The sequence below is a fragment of the Montipora capricornis genome, chromosome 13, assembly GCF_036669925.1.
Source record: "Montipora capricornis isolate CH-2021 chromosome 13, ASM3666992v2, whole genome shotgun sequence".
Lineage (NCBI taxonomy): Eukaryota > Metazoa > Cnidaria > Anthozoa > Scleractinia > Acroporidae > Montipora > Montipora capricornis.
In genome coordinates this window covers 25417061-25437944 of record NC_090895.1, presented here as the reverse complement: position 1 = coordinate 25437944, position 20884 = coordinate 25417061, and the positions used below count along the sequence as shown (strand labels likewise).

The following is a 20884-nucleotide window of genomic DNA, read 5'->3' as shown; positions in this document are numbered from 1 at the left end:
CTTTTTGTTCAGTTAGCTTTCAATAAATTGTTAGGATTAGCTTCATTTAAATACTCTAAAATTGCCCATTTGAAGCAGGTTGTTTCGGTATTGTAGAGGTAAAGTGCATTTGCTCTTAAGCCAATGAACCGAATTCGACATCGATCAACTTTTTCAAATTTTTTTTTCAAATTTTTTCTTATTTTTTTTGTCAGTTTTTTTTTAAAATCTAAGTGACATACGCTGCTAATCTAGCCCTAGATTAAGTATTGTTTTCCTCATTTGCAAACTACAATACAGTTCTAAGTGACATACGCTGCTAATCTAGTCCTAGATTAAGTATCTTTTTCCTCATTTGCAAACGACAAACTTAACAGTGAAAATTGTTCGTCCAAATGGCATCGCTTGTTTACGAAAGGGAAAATTGCTGTGGCGCCGTTGTGAGAGCACTCGCCTCCTACCAATGTGGCTCGGGTTCGATTCCCAGACTCTGCGTCGCATGTGGGTTGAGTTTGTTGGTTCTCTTCTCTACTCCGCGAGGTTTTTCTCCTGGTTATCCGGTTTTCCCTCTCTTCAAAAACAAACATTTGACTTGATTTGAATGAATCGTTAATTTCAATTAGTGCTCCAGCGCTAGAACGACTAAACACTTAAATAAATTTCCCTTTCCTTGTAACCATTTCTTAAACACGAAGAATCAAACACGGCGTAACAGGCGAGTAAGCAATCGTGGAGAGCGAGCTGTGACTGTGAATCACACGCGTACGCGGTTCCTTTTTCACTCGCTCTCTTAAGCCAGATTGAACCCTCTTTTGCGAACAAGATGGCGGAAATTCGAAGCGTACAGTGGATCTTCAACGATTCGAAGCTAAAGAAATGACTGCGAATAGTTCAAGTTGTCAGAAATGGTGTGGGCTTTAAGGTCTACCCAAAAAATCGTGGATTTGTCGTTATGATCAATTGTTTCCGACCACTACACTTCAACACAGAAACAGTTCTCGTTCACTGAGTGAACTGCATATAAGCATTTGTTAAAAGGACGTGATGTGGCCAGCAACAACAAAGAACTCTTCATTTCTTAAGTACTTTTTTATACCAAGGGGAAATAACTGGGAAGCACTTAAACTTCTTAGCCTTTGGTCTAAAAGTTTAGGATTTAACGCTGTGCGGACTACTCAGAGAGCGTCTCGTCCCGTCGGAAGCAACAACACTGGAACCATCGCTTTTATTGCGCAAAATTCGAGTGTACCTGGATATTGCCGTATTTTGCAGTTTCTTATCGCTACAGCTGTTTGTTCTCTTAGGTCGTGCTTCGCTATTTCGCCAAAGTAAGTTCCATAACAACAGAAGCCATTTAGAGTAATCTAACCGTGGAAAGTAAATCACGAAATTATGCAGCAAATTAAGTCAAGTCCCTCATAAAGGACAAGAAGAAGCATTTTTCTGAGCGCAGCACTAAAGCGTTGAATCTAGAATCCGGAATGATTTATTAAAGAAAAAAAAGATAATTTCCTCTTGAGAAAAACTGATACTCAATAAAACGTAGAATATGTTTTTGGTATAATATGTATTTCCTACCCGTAAATTGTAAATAAGGAAGGACGGAGTTTACGGTCTATTAGCCGATCGGATAGCAACCAGTAGTTATCGTTAAGTTCTGGTTTATTGCGCATCTTGATTGTCATTGAGTATTCTCGAGTGGAAACTGCGGTCTCAAAGGAGAGATCAAGTAAATAATTAATGATCGTAATCGAATTTGTTAATATTGTACGTGGTCCAATTTACGTAAAAGTAATAATGTTTGAAATTTTTTAAATTAGCAAAGTTGTGTGTTACCGTCTTTGCTACCTTTGATTATGTTCTAGCTATTACCGCAGCCTCCAAAATGAGATATTTACATTAAAGCCCATGGTATGTTCAAACTGCGAAAGCACGACAGAAAAAACTTCTAACCCAAGCCGGCCATATTCTCAGTTGTTGACTTTGAAGTGCAACATTCATCTGCCTTTCGGCAGAATCTTCAAAACTTGCTTGTGTCCGTATTCAATGGTAATGGGACGTCTCGAAAGAACTTAACTTCAATAAACTATGTGAATTTTCCATATTATGTTCTTCCTCAACCTATAATCGACAGCTTCAGTTGCGCTCCGTCACTTACGCAACGCTTCCTCCAGGCACCTTGTTTCATTTCTTCAGTCAAGAAGGAAAGTGAAAAAACAAGGAAAATATATTAAACAAATTGCTAAATCGTATCGCGGATAATTTCGGATTCCGGTTTCCGGTTTTGAGTTTCCGGTTTCCAGTTATGAGTTTTCAGTTTCCAGTTTTGAGTTTCCAGTTTCCAGTTTCCAGTTTCCAGTTTCTAGTTTTCGGTTTCCGATTTCTTGTTTTGAATTCCCGATTTCCAGTTTCCGCTTTCCGGGTTCCGGGTTTCGGGTTCCAGGTTCCATATTCTCTACTTTTAGTGCTGCCCTGTTCAAGAGGGTACATGGTAATGCGTAACTCCAGATACTTGTAAACTGTAAGCGATAGAGAGGGAGAGAGAGCGATAACGTAGGGTGCTTGTCGCGAGACCTTCGAATATAATATCATTGACCCAAGGAATCAAATACCCGGCCATTTATTTGCATATAAATGGCGTGTATTGTTCGCCTTTATTCTCGTTTAGTTATTTATTTCCGTTTATGCGAACAGCTGGGGCTTTATAAACGTTTGCTTGCGAACGCTTTTCACGGCTAAATACAACTGATATATCTTTCACGGAGTTGATCGTTTGTCTCACCTACCAATCCAGACTATTCCAACAACGTTACACAACACAAAAGTAAAAGATGCCTAAACTGTCCCTTATCAGTGCAGCAGAAGGCTACAAACAGGCTTCGCTCTCTGTGCAGAAGGTATTTGGCCAGGAGTTCATCCAATCTGATGTTTTCCCTCAGCCAGGCGATGCCATCTTGGATTTAGGCTGCGGCACAGGAGAGCTGTCTGCATGCCTTGCTGAGCTAGTGGGACCCGAGGGAAAAGTGATTGGCGTCGATCCAGATGAGCAACGAATTATAGTAGCCAGAAAATCTCACGGAAAGATAAAAAATCTGTCGTTTTTTAAGGGAAGTGCAGCAAACATCTCCGAGATTTTCCCAGAGTCTTTCGACATCATTTTCAGTAACCATGTGCTTCACTGGATCCCTGACAAACAAGAGGCCTTCAACAATATGTTTGCAAGTTTGAAGCTTGGTGGAAAAATTGCCATTCAGTATCTCTCTCATCTTCCTCCGTTGGAGATAAATGCCTACAGGGAGCTGAATCCCGAAAACTGCGACAGGATTTGCGGAATGTACCAGTGCGAGTCGAGGGAGAAAATCGAACAATATTGTATTTTGGCCGGATTTGAAATATGTGAGAGTTTTCAAGTTAATCCCCCAAAGATCATGTTTCACAATATCAAAGGTCTTTTAAAGTACCATTGGTCGACGACTTACGGTGTGTTTGATCCATCTCTTGTCACCGAAGAACGCTTGGAAAGATACCTAGCTCCTTACTCTGACAACAGTGGAGTTTGCTGTCTCGACTTCGGGAAAAAGGCCGAAGAGGAACCTCACTGCCGACTTGTATGTTACAAGGAGAGAAGTTTGTAAGGTCAATGCTAATTTGATCGCTGGACAATAGAGGTGTAAAACATTGTAGATATATTTCAGTAGGAAAAAGTTTATCCCTTGTTTGGGAATCATATTTAGAATATCTGTTTACAACTCAGGACATTTCATGTTAAGAGATCATTATTTTTTTTTCATTCTCATAAACGGTATTTTCTACTAAGCAGTGATATGCAAAGGAGAAACTAGATGCTTATCTTTCTTACCTATTGAAAGTGAGGTTGTTGTTTACTGGACAACACATTGTACCAAAACTAAAAGTTTGGCATTTCCTGGAATATTTCTAGACATTTTGCTAAATATTTACATTTTTTTGTCCTAAGGCCAAGAGTTAAGCACCAAGCTTTGATTTTTCGCTGATTTTTCTTAAAACGGACTTTCAAACTCATCATTAGCCATTCACTTTTCTTTTATATAATGATGTAAGAGGAAATAGGCGTATTAAAACTGATTGTGTGGGACCGAGAACGAGTGTTGTTTTTTTCGCTAGGGTAGGATTACCCCACTTTCAATACCTTTCATGCATGAGTGTATGAGTGTGCTGGCATTTTTTCTTTCTGAGTGAAGTCCGAATAGAATCCTGGAAAACGTTAAGCTAGAATGGTTTCGATTCTGAGAAAATTGAAGCAAAGAAAGTAAATATCGAAAGTCGTAGAGACCGGTAGATTCGTTCCGTATTCGTGGGTCCAGTGGTATTTATATCAGGGTAATATACTTGATATTTGACACACCTAAATTTCATGTGTATTGACGCAATGCGCTGCAGCAACTTCAGTCGTGGGGAAAAGCGTATTGATGTGCTATTTATCAGCGCAGCCAATGAGGTAAGTCGATATCAACCACAACACCGATATTACAACTGAATTCTTTTTAAGTTGTTGAAGTTCTTTTGATCTTAAAGGGATAAGCTTTGCAGTTTCGGTAATTTAAAGCGGTTTGAAACTCCTGACTATTCATTACTTTAGTTAAGCCTGACAGCTTTTCCTATTTGTATTTCACGAAGCTGCGATAAAGGAGCAAAGAAGCGAAAATGAAGAAGAAGAGTAATAACAGAGCAGTTTTGAAAGATCTTACAACTAGCAATTTGCTAATGGAGAGTTTTAGAAACCACAACGGCTACGAAAACGCCACTTCAAAGTTTGAGCTATTCAGGTATTTCATTATTATTTCATTATGTTTATATTATACAATATGGGCGAAGAGCCCTATAACAGAATTAGTACGGACGGATTTGAAGGAAAGAGTGATACTGAAAGATTCACTGTAATTTGTCCACGTTGTCGACAATACCTTAACTTTGGTCATTTCAAGTTGTTTTGACGAGTACGGGGAAGAGAAAAGTTCAAAAATGTGTGCCGCACGTGCAGCACGATCTTTTTGGTTCTTTTACCAATAATATTACTGATGTTTGGCGTTGTCGTTGCCGTAGCCGTTGTCGTTTCTTAAACTCCCTACTACACAAGATCAGACCGCGCATCTTATTCCTTATTGGCGCATGACCACAACTTCTTGCGCCTTTGATATTAACGAGACCCCAATTCCTTGCGTTAAGAAGAAATTAGAGAGCTTCCTTGTTCGTTCGCGTCAGGCTCACTCACTACGGCAGCAACAAAGAGAACGGGGAACTTAAGCGACGACAACGGCGATGGCAATGAGAACGTCACAAATTTGCATATTTAGTGGGCAAAAGCAATAGGTTTTCACGCCCTGCACGTGCGTTTTTCACTTTCGTCCATTTCTTTGCTGTCGTCTGCAAAACAACAATGTCAAATAGCCACATTTTTAGGGTTTATGAAGGACGTCGGTACTTGAAGATAAACTTTCATTTTCTCCCCTAACTTAAGTGCTGTTTCGACCAGTAACATTTTTGAGGAACTACCACACCCTTGTCACATTAAAAAGGTTGAGATAGTCACGAAGCAAATAAAATAACGCGAATTTATATTGTGAGATGACGTTCTTGTTGCCGTCGCTGTTGTCGTTGCTTAAGGACGTTCGCGCCAATTGTTTCTGCGCATCCTTACTGCGCACGCAAATGCACACGCCACGTCATACACGAGCGCGCGCGCTAAATAATAAAATGAGGAATGATAGCGCAAAAGACCATTGCTAAAGCTTTGCCTGGATTTAATGGTCTTGGACGTTCGGTGACCCCTATTTTTCTTTCCAGAAACGGATTTTATTTACAATTATCTCCACGTTGTCCAAAAATGAACAAAAAATCAATGTGAGAAGTTAAAGTAAAAAAATTTCAAGATTTCTGCTCACAGGACATCAAATCTTGCCATCTTGCGGCTGCAAGGCGGGTGAAACTGTGGTCGCTAAATGCGAACTTGATCTTTAAGAAAGCTCACCAGTTGACTAAATTCACTTAATAAGTCCACTTAAACAATATTTGGCAGAGAAGATTTCACTTCAAAGATTTAATTGCAATATATTTGGGTTTACAGACACTGGCCTTATTCGCTAACGAAGCCCGATTTTGTCACATTTTGGGTGTTTTCCGGGCATGTTCTCTCCAAAACGAAGTCGGTGACCCCTCATTTTTTTACATTTCTGACATAACTAACTCATCATCTTACAGTGGTAAAAGTTTCAGAAAAAAATCAATGTTAAAAAATTTTCGCGCGAACGTCCTTAAGGTGGCGAAATACGAGATACAAAAACCCTCAACTTATCGCGCAACATTATTTCGTTGCAAGTTTGGGTCGATGTTTCCCGTTCTTCTCCTTGCATGATCAAATTGTCGCGCAAAAAAAACATTTGTTGCAGGTTGAAGAAAGTTGTTGCGAAAAGTAGAGCGCGGGTCTACTCTGAGCAACAAATTTTTGCTTTGTTGCTCGTTTTTCATCAAGCTCACAACTTCTCTCCCAACAAATGTGTTCGTGTACTAGCAAATCAACCAATCAGTGCCTTGCATTTCTTCAGCAAGTTGAGGGTTTTTGTATCTCGTATTTCGCCGCTTTTAAGTTCCCTGTTAACGAAACAAAAAGGAAAAGCCACAAATATCGCAAAAGTGGCAGGGAATTTGCCTGCAAAGACAATAAGGGTGTAAGCAATGATCGCAAATATCGCAAGAGTAACAAATCTAACAAAGCGAAGGATTCAAAAGTCAAAGGGGCCCTTTGGAAGCTGCACATATAGCGAAGATATCGTTGACGTCACCTATTGTGGTGCAGATGATGCGTAACTCTAATCTTTGGTGTTTGTCTTTAGTTGTCACTTAAGTTTAGGATTTAACGGTTCGCGGACTTTCAGCGAGCGCCTCGTCGCTTGGGGAAACCTCGGCACAGCACCCATCGCTTTTGTTGCGCAACATCAGAGTGTATGTGGACGTAGCCGTATTTTTCAATTTCTTATCACTACGGCTTTGCTACGTTATTGCCGGATCGCTCGCCGCTCTTTTCCCATAATCGAAAATTTTCAGGCTTCTCGACGCAATAGAAATTTGCGCTCATCACTGCGAGACAACATGGTTTCATTTGATGGAATCTATTTGTTAAGTTGTTGATGTCGTGGTGCAGATGATGCGTAACTCCCAGATACTTGTAAGCTCTCAGAGAGAGCAAATTGTGCTTGTTGCTAGACCCTTGAATAATTATAATATCGTTGACCCTAACATTCAAACAAGCGTTCATTTATTTGCATATGAATGGCGTGTATTGTTCGCTTTGTTCTCGTTTGAGTTATTTATTTGCCTTTATTCGAACAGTTGGGGGCATTATAACCGAAGTCAAGAAAAAATCTTGCGCTCGGATTTATTTTCGTGCAAACTTCTTCCACAGTTCCCTGCTAGCAGACGTCTCTTTTCTTTTGCGTTCGCTGGGTTGACGAGTACGGGAGAAGAGACCTCTGCCATGGGTCGAAACTCGCTTTCATCCAACCGCCGTCCACAACGTTAGACGGCACTCTTCAAACCGCATGCGCCATGATATGTTTGCTGACTGTGACTTGACCCCCTGTGCCTCGCGCATTTCTTTTACAGTAATTCCGCTGTTGTTAAGTGAGCCCACACAACATGAAGTACCACGTGATGATTTGGTCGCTAAGTAACCGCCGCAAATTCTCAACACAGTGAGTATCGACCCATGGCAGAGATCTCTTCTCCCGTATTCGTCAAAGAACTTCCACAGCTCAATTCAACTAACATCTTTCACGGAAAACTTTGATTGTGTGTCTGCCTACCAATCCATACAATTCCAACAACGTCACACAAAAGTAAAACATGTCTGAACTGTCCCTTGGCAGTGCAGCAGAAGGCTACAAACAAGCCTCGCTCTTCGCACAAAAGACATCCGGGGAGGAATTCATCCAATCTGATGTTTGTCCTCAGCCAGGGGATGCCATCTTAGATTTAGGCTGTGGCACAGGAGAGTTGTCTGCATACCTTGCTGAGCTAGTCGGACCCGAGGGAAAAGTGATTGGCGTCGACCCGGATGAGCAGCGAATTAAGGTAGCGAGGCAATCTTACGGAAAGATAAAAAATCTCTCGTTTGTCGACGGAAGTGCATCAAACATCTCGGAGATTTTCCCAGAGTCTTTCGACATCATTTTCAGTAATTATGTGCTTCACTGGATCGCTGACAAACAAGAGGCCTTCAATAATATGTTTTCAAGCTTGAAACTTGGTGGAAAAATTGCCATTCAATATGCTTCTCATCTTCCTCTGTTCGAGATAAATGCCTACAGGGAACTGAATCCCGAAAACTGCGACAGGATTTGCGGAATGTACCAGTGCGAGTCAAGGGAGAAAATCGAGCAGTTTTGTATTTCAGCCGGATTTGAAATATGTAAAAGTTTTCAAGCTAATCCCCCAAAGAGTAAGCGTATATTTGAGGATACGAAAAGCCTTTTAGACTGGCATTGGTCGACGACTCACGGTGTATTTGATCCATCCCTTGTCACCGAAGAACGCTTGCAAAGGTATTTAGCTCCGTACACTGAGAGCAATGGAGTCATCAGTGTCGACGTCTTCGAAATAAAGAGCGACGAAGGGGCTTTCTGGCGAGTTATAGCTAAGAAGGAAAGAAGTTATAAGGTCAATGCTAATTTGATCGCTGGACAATAGAGGCGAAAACATTGTAGATATATTTCAGTAGGAAAAAGTTTATCCGTTGTGTGGGAATCATAATTAGAATATCTGTTTACAACTCAGGGCGTTTCATGTTAAGAGATCATCATTATTTCTTTCATTCTCATAAACGATTTCTACTAAGCAGTGATATCCAAAGGACAAACTAGATGCTTAACTTTTTTACCTATTAAAAGTGATGTTGTTGTTGACTGGGCAACTGTCATTGTACCAAAACTAAAAGTTTGGCATTTCTTGAAATATTTCTAGAAATTTCAGTGAATATTTACGTTTTTTGGCCTAAGCCGAGCCAAGAGGTAAGCACCAAGCTTTGATTTTTCGCTGAGTTTTCTTCGAACGGACTTGCAAATGCATCATTAGCCATTCAATTTTTTAATATAACACTATAAGAGGAAATAGGCGTATTAAAACTGATTGTGTGGGACCGAGAACGAGTGTTGTTTTTTTCGCTAGGGTAGGATTACCCCACTTTCAATACCTTTCATGCATGAGTGTATGAGTGTGCTGGCATTTTTTCTTTCTGAGTGAAGTCCGAATAGAATCCTGGAAAACGTTAAGCTAGAATGGTTTCGATTCTGAGAAAATTGAAGCAAAGAAAGTAAATATCGAAAGTCGTAGAGACCGGTAGATTCGTTCCGTATTCGTGGGTCCAGTGGTATTTATATCAGGGTAATATACTTGATATTTGACACACCTAAATTTCATGTGTATTGACGCAATGCGCTGCAGCAACTTCAGTCGTGGGGAAAAGCGTATTGATGTGCTATTTATCAGCGCAGCCAATGAGGTAAGTCGATATCAACCACAACACCGATATTACAACTGAATTCTTTTTAAGTTGTTGAAGTTCTTTTGATCTTAAAGGGATAAGCTTTGCAGTTTCGGTAATTTAAAGCGGTTTGAACAGTTTCTAGAGTCCGACTTGTATTGACAGTGGTCAATAGAATGTTTTTGCTCATGTGATCAACAGCCATATTCGCATACTGAAACAAAAGGAAGAATTTTCATAAAAATATACTTCAATTTCACTCCTCCAACATGGCCGCTGTTTCTTTTTTTGAATCCTTCAACATGGCCGCCGTGACGTCATATCAACACATTCTCTCCAAAATAAAAGCTTGATCAGTGTGCTCATCCTTTGAGATGCTTTCACGACGAACGTTCGCTGAGGTTAGTCCCTGTCGGGCGGGGTTGGTATCTGGATGGAAGACCCTCGAGACCCCATAGGCATCGCAATGCCTTTTTTCAATCGGAATACTCATATTCAACGGCCGAAATCCTGACTATTCATCACGTTAGTTCAACCTGAGAGCTTTTCTTATTTGTATTTCACGAAGATGCGATAAAGTTTATAAAGGAGCAAAGAAGCGAAAATGAACAAGAAGAGTAAAAACAGAATACTTTTAAAGAATCTTATAACGAGCAATTTGCTAATAGAGAGTTTAAGAAACCACAACGGCTACGTAAACGACACTTCAAAGTTTGAGATTTTCAGGTATTTCATGATTATTTCATTATGTTTATATTCTAGAATATGGGCGAAGTGTCCTATAGCAGGATTAGTACGGACGGATTTGAAGTAAAGAGTGAGACTGAAAGATTCACTGTAGTTTGTCCACGTTTTAGTGAAAACCTTAAATTTGGTCATTTCACGCAGTTGTTTTGACGAGTACGGGAGAGAATGCGTGCCGCACGTGCAGCACGATCTTTTTGGTTCTTTTAACCAATAATATTACTGCTTTTTGTCGTTGCAGTGCAACAGATTTTTTTTGTCGGCCCGATTTTTTTCAAAGATGCCGCCAAAAATCGGCCCGACAAGTCGCACCGTGTAAACCGGCCTTTAAACTCCCTACTACACAAGATCAGACCGCGCATCTTATTCCTTATTGGCGCATGACCACAACTTCTTGCGCCTTTGATATTAACGAGACCCCAATTCCTTGCGTTAAGAAGAAATTAGAGAGCTTCCTTGTTCGTTCGCTTCAGGCTTACTCACTACGGCAGCAACAAAGAGAACGGGGAACTTAAGCGACGACAACGGCGATGGCAATGAGAACGTCACAAATTTGCATATTTAGTGGGCAAAAACAATAGGTTTTCACGCCCTGCACGTGCGTTTTTCACTTTCGTCCATTTCTTTGCTGTCGTCTGCAAAACAACAATGTCAAATAACCACATTTTTAGGGTTTATGAAGGACGTCGGTACTTGAAGATAAACTTTCATTTTCTCCCCTAACTTAAGTGCTGTTTCGACCAGTAACATTTTTGAGGAACTACCACACCCTTGTCACATTAAAAAGGTTGAGATAGTCACGAAGCAATTAAAATAAAGCGAATTTATATTGTGAGATGACGTTCTTGTTGCCGTCGCTGTTGTCGTTGCTTAAGGCGGCGAAATACGAGATACAAAAACCCTCAACTTATCGCGCAACATTATTTCGTTGCAAGTTTGGGTCGATGTTACCCGTTTTTCGCCTTGCATGATCAAATTGTCGCGGAAAAAAAACATTTGTTGCAGGTTGAAGAAAGTTGTTGCGAAAAGTAGAGCGCGGGTCTACTCTGAGCAACAAATTTTTGCTTTGTTGCTCGTTTTTCATCAAGCTCACAACTTGTCTCGCAACAAATGTGCTCGTGTACTAGCAAATCAACCAATCAGTGCCCTGCATTTCTTCAGCATTTGTTGCGGGTCAAGTTGATCACGCAAAAATGTTGCGCGACAAGTTGATGGTTTTTGTATCTCGTATTTCGCCGCCTTTAAGTTCCCTGTTAACGAAACAAAAAGGAAAAGCCACAAATATCGCAAAAGTGGCAGGGAATTTGCCTGCAAAGACAAAAAGGGTGTCAGCAATGATCGCAAATACCGCAAGAGTAACAAATCTAACAAGGCGAAGGATTCAAAAGGTAAAGGGACCCTTTGCAAGCTGCACATATAGCGAAGATATCGTTGACGTCACCTATTGTGGTGCAGATGATGCGTAACTCTAATCTTTGGTGTTTGTCTTCAGTTGTCACTTAAGTTTGGGATTTAACCGTACGCGGACTTTCAGCGAGCGCCTCGTCGCTTGGGGAAACCTCGGCACAGCACCCATCGCTTTTGTTGCGCAACATCAGAGTGTATGTGGACGTAGCCGTATTTTTCAATTTCTTATCACTACAGCTTTTTGTTTTGCCAAGGTCGTGCTTCGTTATTGCCGGATCGCTCGCGGCTCTTTGCCCATAATCGAACAGAAGAATTAAGTTGACTAACAATAGAGACCATTTAGAGTAACCGTGACCGTGTAAGTAATCGACGTAATCATGTTGTAAATTACGTCAAGTGTTCCTTCAGGCAATTTCCCCACAATGGACAAGTAGAAGCATGTTCAACTGAGAGAGTTTTTGTTGTTGTGGTGCAAATGATGCGTAAGAGAAAGAGATGGAGAGAGAGAGCCAGAGTTCCCTCTTGCGAGACACTCGACAATCGTTGCCCTTAGTGTGATAGGCGTAACCGGGGTCTCCTAAGGTCATTTTAGGACAGGTAGTCTTTGCAGTGCGTTGACTTCGGAACCTCTGTAATAAACACCTTGAGTTTTCGCCTGCCTCGGAGTTTACACTAGGATTTAGAGACTATTGAAGTCGTGGTTTTTTTCGCTCTTCTTCTCGTTTTGCGTTTTCGTTATGTTCATTCGAACAGTATCACTAAAGTAGGCACAGCACAGCACAGCACAGCACAGAACCCATCGCTTCTGTTGCACAACATGAGAGTGTAAATCTGGACGTGGCCGTGTTTTGCAATTTCTTATCGCTACAGCTGTTTGTTTGCATAGGTCGTGCTTACGCTGTTGTTATATCGCTTCCCTCTATTTCCCCCAAGTAAGTTGACTAACAATAGAAGCCATTTGAAATGACGTTATTATGCTGCAAATTACGTTGAGTCCTTCATAATGGACAAGAAGCTATGTTCAAGAGAGTTGTTGTTGATGTCGTGGTGCAGATGATGCGTAACTCCCAGATACTTGTAAGCTGTCAGAGAGAGCAAATTGTGCTTGTTGCTAGACCCTTGAATAATTATAATATCGTTGACCCTAACATTCAAACAAGCGGCCATTTATTTGCATATGAATGGCGTGTATTGTTCGCTTTTGTTCTCGTTTGAGTTATATATTTGAGTTTATTCGAACAGTTAGGGGCGTTATAATCGAAGTCAAGACAATCTTGCGCTCGGATTTATTTGCGTGGAAACTTCTTCCACAGTTCCCTGCTAGCAGAAGTCTCTTTTCTTTTGCGTTCGCTGGGTTGACGAATACGGGAGAAGGGACCCACTGTGTCCCGCGCATTCCTTTACAGTAATTCCGCTGTTGTTAAGTGAGCCCACACCACATGAAGTATGACGCAAGGATTCGGTCGCTAAGTAACCGCCTCGCGTGCTTAAAAAAAAGTGAATTTCGACCCATGGAAGATGTCTCTTCTCCCGTATTCGTCAACCCAGCGAAAGCAAAAGAAAGGAGATCTCTGCTGACAGGGAACTTCCACAGCTCAATTCAACTAACATATCTTTCACGGAGAACTTTGATTGTGTGTCTGCCTACCAATCCATTACAATTCCAACAACGTCACATAAAAGTAAAACATGTCTAAACTGTCCCTTAGCAGTGCAGCAGAAGGCTACAAACAAGCTTCGGTCTCCATACAAAGGACATCCGGTGAGAAATTCATCGAATGTGATGTTTGTCCTCAGCTAGGAGATGCCATCTTAGATTTAGGCTGTGGCACAGGAGAGTTGTCTGCATACCTTGCTGAGCTAGTCGGACCCGAGGGAAAAGTGATTGGCGTCGACCCGGATGAGCAGCGAATTAAGGTAGCGAGGCAATCTTACGGAAAGATAAAAAATCTCTCGTTTGTCGACGGAAGTGCATCAAACATCTCGGAGATTTTCCCAGAGTCTTTCGACATCATTTTCAGTAATTATGTGCTTCACTGGATCGCTGACAAACAAGAGACCTTCAACAATATGTTTGCAAGTTTAAAGCTTGGTGGAAAAATTGCCATTCAATACCTTTCTCATCTTCCTCCGGTGGATATAAATGCCTTCAGCGAGCTGAATCCCGAAAACTTCGACAGCATTTGCGGCATGTTCCATTGCGAGTCGAGGGAAAAAACCGAGCAGTATTGTATTTCAGCCGGATTTGAAATATGTAGAAGTTTTCAAGCTAATCCCCCAAAGCGTAGGCGTTTATTTGAGGATACCAAAAGCCTTTTAGAGTGGTATTGGTCGACGACTCACGGTGTATTTGATCCATCCCTTGTCACCGAAGAACGCTTGCAAAGGTATTTAGCTCCCTACACTGACAGCAGTGGAGTCATCAGTGTCGACTTCGAAATAAAGAGCGACGAAGGGGCTTTCTGGCGGGTTATTGCTAAGAAGGAAAGAAGTTATAAGGTCAATGCTAATTTGATCGCTGGACAATAGAGGTGTAAAACATTGTAGATATATTTCAGTAGGAAAAAGTTTATCCCTTGTTTGGGAATCATATTTAGAATATCTGTTTACAACTCAGGACATTTCATGTTAAGAGATCATTATTTTTTTTTCATTCTCATAAACGGTATTTTGTACTAAGCAGTGATATCCAAAGGAGAAACTAGATGCTTATATAACTCTTTACCTATTAAAAGTGAGGTTGTTGTTGACTGGGCAACTGTCATTGTACCAAAACTAAAAGTTTGGCATTTCGTGAAATATTTCTAGACATTTCAGTGAATATTTACGTTTTTTGGCCTTGGGCCAAGAGGTAAGCACCAAGCTTTGATTTTTCGCTGATTTTTCTTAAAACGGACTTGCAAATTCATCATTAGCCATTCACTCTTTTTTTTTATAGAATGATGTAAGAGGAAATAGGCGTATTAAAACTGATTGCATGGGACCGAGAACGAGTGTAACATTGTACTTTTCGCCAGGGTAGGATTACACCATTTTCAATACCTTTCATCATAGCTTTCATGCATGAATGTATGAGTGTGCTGGCATTTTTTCTTTTTGAGTGAACTCCGAATAGAATCCTGGAAAACGTTAAGCTAGAATCGTTTCGATTCTGAGAAAATTGAAGCAAAGAAAGTAAATAACGAAAGTCGTAGAGACCGGTAGATTCGTTCCGTATTCGTGGGTCCAGTGGTATTTATATCAGGGTAATATACTTGATATTTGACACACCTAAATTTCATGTGTATTGACGCAATGCGCTGCAGCAACTTCAGTCGTGGGGAAAAGCGTATTGATGTGCTATTTATCAGCGCAGCCAATGTGGTAAGTCGATACCAACCATAACACCGATATTATAACTGAATTCTTTTTAAGTTGTTGAGGTTCTTTTGATCTTAAAGGGATAAGCTTTGCAGTTTTGGTAATTTAAAGCGGTTTGAAAGGGTTTGAAACTCCTGACTATTCATTACTTTAGTTAAGCCTGACAGCTTTTCCTATTTGTATTTCACGAAGCTGCGATAAAGGAGCAAAAAAGCGAAAATGAACAGGAAGAGTGAAAACAGAGCAGTTGTAAAGGATCTTATAACGAGCAATTGCTAATAGAGAGTTTAAGAAACCACAACGGCTACGAAAACGCCACTTCAAAGTTTGAGCTATTCAGGTATTTCATGATTATTTCATTATGTTTAGGGACCGTTTATTTTTTATGAGAAAGGGGGCTGGTGGGATTTGGGAGGGGGGGGGGGGCACTAAAAAAAATTGGCTTGAAAGGGGGGCCAGCCGAAAAAAAATGAAGGAAAAGGGGGGGGGGGGGGTTGGACGAAAAAATTAGATTAAAAATAGGATAACAGATTTTACAAATTGAGGAAAAAATTGACCTCTTTTATTTATAACAAATATACTAAAACATTTCCGGGGTATTCAAGAAAACTTCTCAACAGCTTTTTATATATTTTATAATAACAGTGAACGTACCATAATAACAGTCTTGAATAGTAACAACTTTCTTTTTATTCATAAAAATGTTGTTGTCAAGCGCATACTAAACAAAGACCAATAATTTGAGTCCTGTAATTGGAACTGACCTCGTTACCAAGGCTTTTTGTGAGAAATTTAATGGGAGGGGCATGAAACTACTACAAGGTGTCCAATTCAGCATTTTCGACGTTCTCTTTGATCTCTTCGTCGCTATGTTCCTCTTCTTCTTCCTCTTGTTCTTCTTGGTTGTCTTCCCCTTCTTCCTCTTCTTCGTCGTTTGCTTCTTCATCTTTGTTCGTGTCTCGTCTGACCCAGAGAGCGTAGCTAGATTTGAAGACAAATTCATTGTGCAACCAAAGTTTGTGGTTGACTATCTCCATCAGCTTGAGGTCATGGAGTTCAAAAAAAAGAAGAGACAGGAGGAAAGGGCAAGGGAAAGTAGGGAGGCAAGAGAAAAGTCCTATGAAGATTATCATTGGGCTAATTTGTGTGAAGATGCCACCAAGCTAAAAAAGCTCCGTGTGCCAGAATTGAACAAATACTTAAAACATCATGGGCTATTAAAACAGCATCAGAAGAGCAACAAGAATGACAAAGTGAAGACAATTATGGGACACTTCTTGCGAATGAATACTCTCAGAACTGGACAAGCCGAAGTGGGAGGCAGGAATGAATCAGGTCAACTAAACCGCAGTGATGAAAGCAGCGAGGGAGAGGAAACTGATGATGACTACAAGAGTGATGCCCCTGGCTCTGAAGACGACTCAAATGATGTCGTTCTTGCTTTTATCGCCTCAGATGATGAATACGCAGACGAGCGGCCAGCTAAAACACGCTCAGGACGAGCTGTAACAAGAAGAGCAGAAATTGACTTTTAATTCTTTTGAGTGATTTGTTAAAAGCAGCTTTCTAGCTTTCAGGTTTCTTTCAATAAATTATGTGAAATGTAACAAAACGAAATTTTAATGCTGCAGTAACTTTTAACACCATATGTATTTTTTATTCAAGGGGGGGGGGGGGCCTTCCAAAAAATTACTCTGATGAGGGAGGGGGGGGGGGGGGCAGGAGAAAAAAATCGGAAATTGGGGGGGGGGGGGGGTTTTCATACAATTTTCAAATTACACTCCTCCAAATTCCACCAGCCCCCCCCCCTACCCCATAAAAAATGAACGGTCCCTTATATTATACAATATGGGCGAAGTGTCCTATAACAGGATTAGTACCGACGGATTTGAAGTAAAGAGTGAGACTGAAAGATTCACTGTAGTTTGTCCACGTTTTAGTCAAAACCTTAAATTTGGTCATTTCACGTTTTCGTCGACGTCGTCGTCGTAGATCTTAAGCTCCCTGTTGGCGCATGGCCACAACTTCGTGCGCCTTTGATATTAACGCGACCACAATTCCTTGCGTTAAGACGAAATTAGAGAGCTTCCTTGTTCGTTGGCTTCAGGCTTACTCACTACGGCAGCAACAAAGAGAACATGGAACTCAAGCAAAGGCGACGGGAATGAGCACGTCACAAATTTGCACATTTAGTGGGCAAAAACAGCTGTGCACGCCCTGCACGTGCGTTTTTCACTTTTGTCCATTTCTTCGCTGTCGTCTGCAAAACAACAACGTGAAATAGCCACATTTGAGGGTTTGTGAAGGACGTCGGTACTTGAAGATGAACTTTCATTTTCTCCCCTAACTTAAGTGCTGTAAAATTTTTGAGAACTACCACACCCTTGTCACATTAAAAAGCTTGCAATAGTCACGAAGCGATTAAAATAACGCGATTGTATATAAGCTCCCTATTCTTGAGGAACTACCACACCCTTGTCACATTAAAAGGTCGAAAAATTGCTTAAGTTCCCCGTTAACGAAACAAAAAGAAAAAGCCGCAAATATCGGAAAAGTGGCAGGGAATTTGCCTGCAAAGACAAAAAGGGTGTAAGCAATGATCGCAAATATCGCAAGAGTAACAAATCAAAAGGCAAAGGGGTCCTTTGCAAGCTGCACATATAGCGAATAACGTCACCTATTGTGGTGCAGATGATGCGTAACTCTAATCTTTGGTGTTTGTCTTTAGTTGTCACTTAAGTTTGGGATTCAACGGTGCGCGGACTTTCAGCGAGCGCCTTGTCGCTTGGGGAAGCCTCAGCGCAGCACGCATCGCTTTTGTCGAGTGTATGTGGACGTAGCCGTATTTTTCAATTTCTTATTGCTACAGCTTTTTCTTTTGCTTAGGTCGTGCTTCGTTATTGCCGGGTCGCTTGCGGCTTTTCCCATAATCGAACAGAAGAATTAAGTTGACTAACAAAAGAGGCCATTTAGAGTAATCTGACCGTGTAAGTAATCGACGTAATTATCTTGTAAATTACGTAAGTGTTCCTTCAGGCAATTTCTCCACAATGGACAAGTAGAGGCATGTTCAACTGAGAGAGTTTTTGTTTTTGTGGTGCAAATCATGCGTAAGAGAAAGAGAGGGAGAGAGAGAGAGCCAGACCTTAGTGTGATAGGCGTAACCGAGGTCTCCTAAAGGTCATTTTAGGACAGGTAGTCTTTGCAGTGCGTTGACTTCGGAACCTCTGTAATAAACACCTTGAGTTTTCGCCTGCCTCGGAGTTTACACTAGGATGTAGAGCCGTTTGAAGTCGTGGTTTTTTCAGTTATAAAAACTGCTATCAATATGGGTCCTGTGTAAAAATAAATAAATAAATAAATAAATAGATAGATAAAAACCTTAATTATATACGTAATTGGAATACATTAAAGTGCTACTGTGACGAAATTTGAATCTTCCCTATCGAAGCCATTTTGGCACATAAACACGTAGTCTGTACGAGAAGAAGAATGCTGTTTACCATTTTCAAATATCTCTTTTTGTTCTGGAGATATTCAAGTTTTTTTAATATGCAAATTAGCCAAGTGATGACGTCATAAACCCTACCAAATTTTGATCAAGTATGATGGAGAAAGATATCTCAGCCAATTTGTATCAGAAATACTTGGTTCTTTGCACTAAGATTCTAGTAGATGTGTTCCACAATATGAGCATACCATTTTGATACCATGGCAACATACTGGGTTCCAGACCTCCCTGATATTAAAAGCTTTGCAGACCACCTTTGGGGTTCTGTTTTGATATTTGCAAATGGTGCCTCATCTGCATTATCCTGCCAGCATATAAAGATGTTAGGTCAAGTTTGTGGCCTTGGTAAATGTATTTCTAGCCTGAGATCACCAAAATATTGAAATCAGGTTGGAGGGGACTGGAAAAGAGTGAGTTGCCATGGGAACCAATTTCTTTACAGTCGTAGGTGTGTTGCCTTCAATGTTCTCTGTTGCAAATTGACCGAGATAGCTCTATTTATATTCTTGATGTTCTATTGGGTTGGGTGAATGACGTCATCAGCCTTCTCATTTGCATATTTAACACATTTTTCAAACTTAAATATCTCTGGAACCAATGCAGATATTTCCAAACGGTAAACAGCGTTTTTAATGTTTCATGGTACTCTATGTGATAAACCAAAAAACTCAAGGGATAAAAATTTGATCACAGTAGCACTTTAAATAATTATAATCAATAAAAGTACATACAACCATTGAATAGCGTACCCCCCTTATAAAAAAAGGCCCTCTTAGTCAACTCGAGATTGACTTTATTAATAGATAACCTATCCTTAGACCTAGTGTCATAGTCCGATGAATATCAGCTGCATAAGTTCGCCGTCGAAAATTATCTGAGAAATAACTTGGAGCTTGTCCATCAAGACAATTCTTGACAAGTTTGACGATATGTTTCTCTCTTCTCGTCTTAAGAGGGTCCCAACCAAGACCGGAAGCCATATCTTGAGTGGACAGACGCACCGTCTTTAGCACTATCCTAGCAGCACGTCTCTGCAGGCGTTCCAATTCTTCTTCAATTTCCTTACCACAGCCATGAAAAACAGTACAACAGTATTCCAAATTTGGCAGTATCATCGATTTATACAATCGGCTCGATGCTTCAGTTGTTAATGATGATCTAATTCTTGAGAACATCCGTAGTGTTTCAGAACCTTTCTTCTTCACATAGTCAATATGCAGATTAAAGGAAAGACTGCTGTCCAAAGCTACGCCTAGGTACTTAAAGGCATCACAGTGTTTCACAGATTCTCCACCCAACGTTATATGAGCCCCATCTATGTCTTGGCGACATAGTCTCTGGTGGGCGCCAAACACCATGAACTCAGTCTTGATTAAATTGAGAATCAGTTTATTTGTAGACAGCCACTCAGACAGATCAATGAGTTCCACATTTGACTGCAACTCAATTTCCGATATTAGTGCGGAGCCGAAAAAAAGATAGCTGTGTCATCAGCATACATCATAACTTTACAGATGATGCGTAACTCCCAGATACTACTTGTACGCTATAAGCGACAGAGAGGGAGAGAGAAAGAGCGAATGGTGCTTGTCACGAGACCCTCGATTATAATATCACTGACCCTAGCATTCAAATAACAGGCCATTTATTTGCATATGAATGGATTGGATTGTTCGCTTCTGTTCTCGTTTAGTTATTTATTTGCGTTTATTCGAACAGTTAGGTCGTTCTAACCCAACTCAAGAAAGGATTTTACGCTCGGATTTGTTTCCGTGCAAACTTGTTCCACCCACAGCTCAATTCAACTAACATATCTGTAACGGATACGACTTTCAAGATCCCACTTTAAGGGTCAAAAGGTGTCGGGCGTTGGAAAGAGATTGATTTTACCGACTAGTTCTCGAACCAAACACAAGAATAACCCACGAGAAGACAAGAACCAATTACGATCAGTCAACGGTGATTTAATGCTGAATTCTTGTTGATCGATGTTCGATAATCGTAAAGTAGAATGTAAGATTTAAATTACATAACATAAGTTAGAGCGAACTAAAAATACAACAGGATAAAACCTAAATTGAAATGCACTTAAGGACGTTCGCGCGACAATTTTCTAACATTGATTTTTTTCTGCAAATTTTTCCATTGAAAGATAATGAGTTTATGATGTCAGAAATGTAAAAAAAATGGAGGGTCACCGACACCCTAAATCTGAAAAAATCCCACTTCTTTAGCGAATAAGGCCACAGTGTCTGTAAACCCAAGTGGACCCATCAAGTGAATTTAGTCAACTGTTCGGTAAATCCAAGCAAAGCTATAGCAATGGCCATCTGCCCTATCATTGTTCATTTTAGTACTTAGCGCGCGCG

The 20884-nt window shown here is 40.6% G+C and overlaps 3 protein-coding genes across 3 annotated transcripts; all 3 read left to right on the top strand.

The window, feature by feature from the left end:
* Positions 1 to 1946: 1946 nt before the first annotated feature.
* LOC138029125 (juvenile hormone acid O-methyltransferase-like) lies at positions 1947 to 4093 on the top strand. The gene has a single exon (XM_068876825.1). It carries the CDS (start codon positions 2811 to 2813, stop codon positions 3612 to 3614), a length of 804 nt encoding a protein of 267 aa, XP_068732926.1. The 5' UTR covers positions 1947 to 2810; the 3' UTR covers positions 3615 to 4093.
* A 3690-nt stretch (positions 4094 to 7783) lies between these two features.
* LOC138029366 (uncharacterized) lies at positions 7784 to 8844 on the top strand. Its single transcript, XM_068877116.1, has one exon. It carries the CDS (start codon positions 7858 to 7860, stop codon positions 8698 to 8700), a length of 843 nt encoding a protein of 280 aa, XP_068733217.1. The 5' UTR covers positions 7784 to 7857; the 3' UTR covers positions 8701 to 8844.
* A 4326-nt stretch (positions 8845 to 13170) lies between these two features.
* On the top strand, positions 13171 to 14384 carry LOC138030045 (arsenite methyltransferase-like). The gene has a single exon (XM_068877906.1). It carries the CDS (start codon positions 13334 to 13336, stop codon positions 14171 to 14173), a length of 840 nt encoding a protein of 279 aa, XP_068734007.1. The 5' UTR covers positions 13171 to 13333; the 3' UTR covers positions 14174 to 14384.
* The last annotated feature ends 6500 nt before the right edge of the window (positions 14385 to 20884 follow it).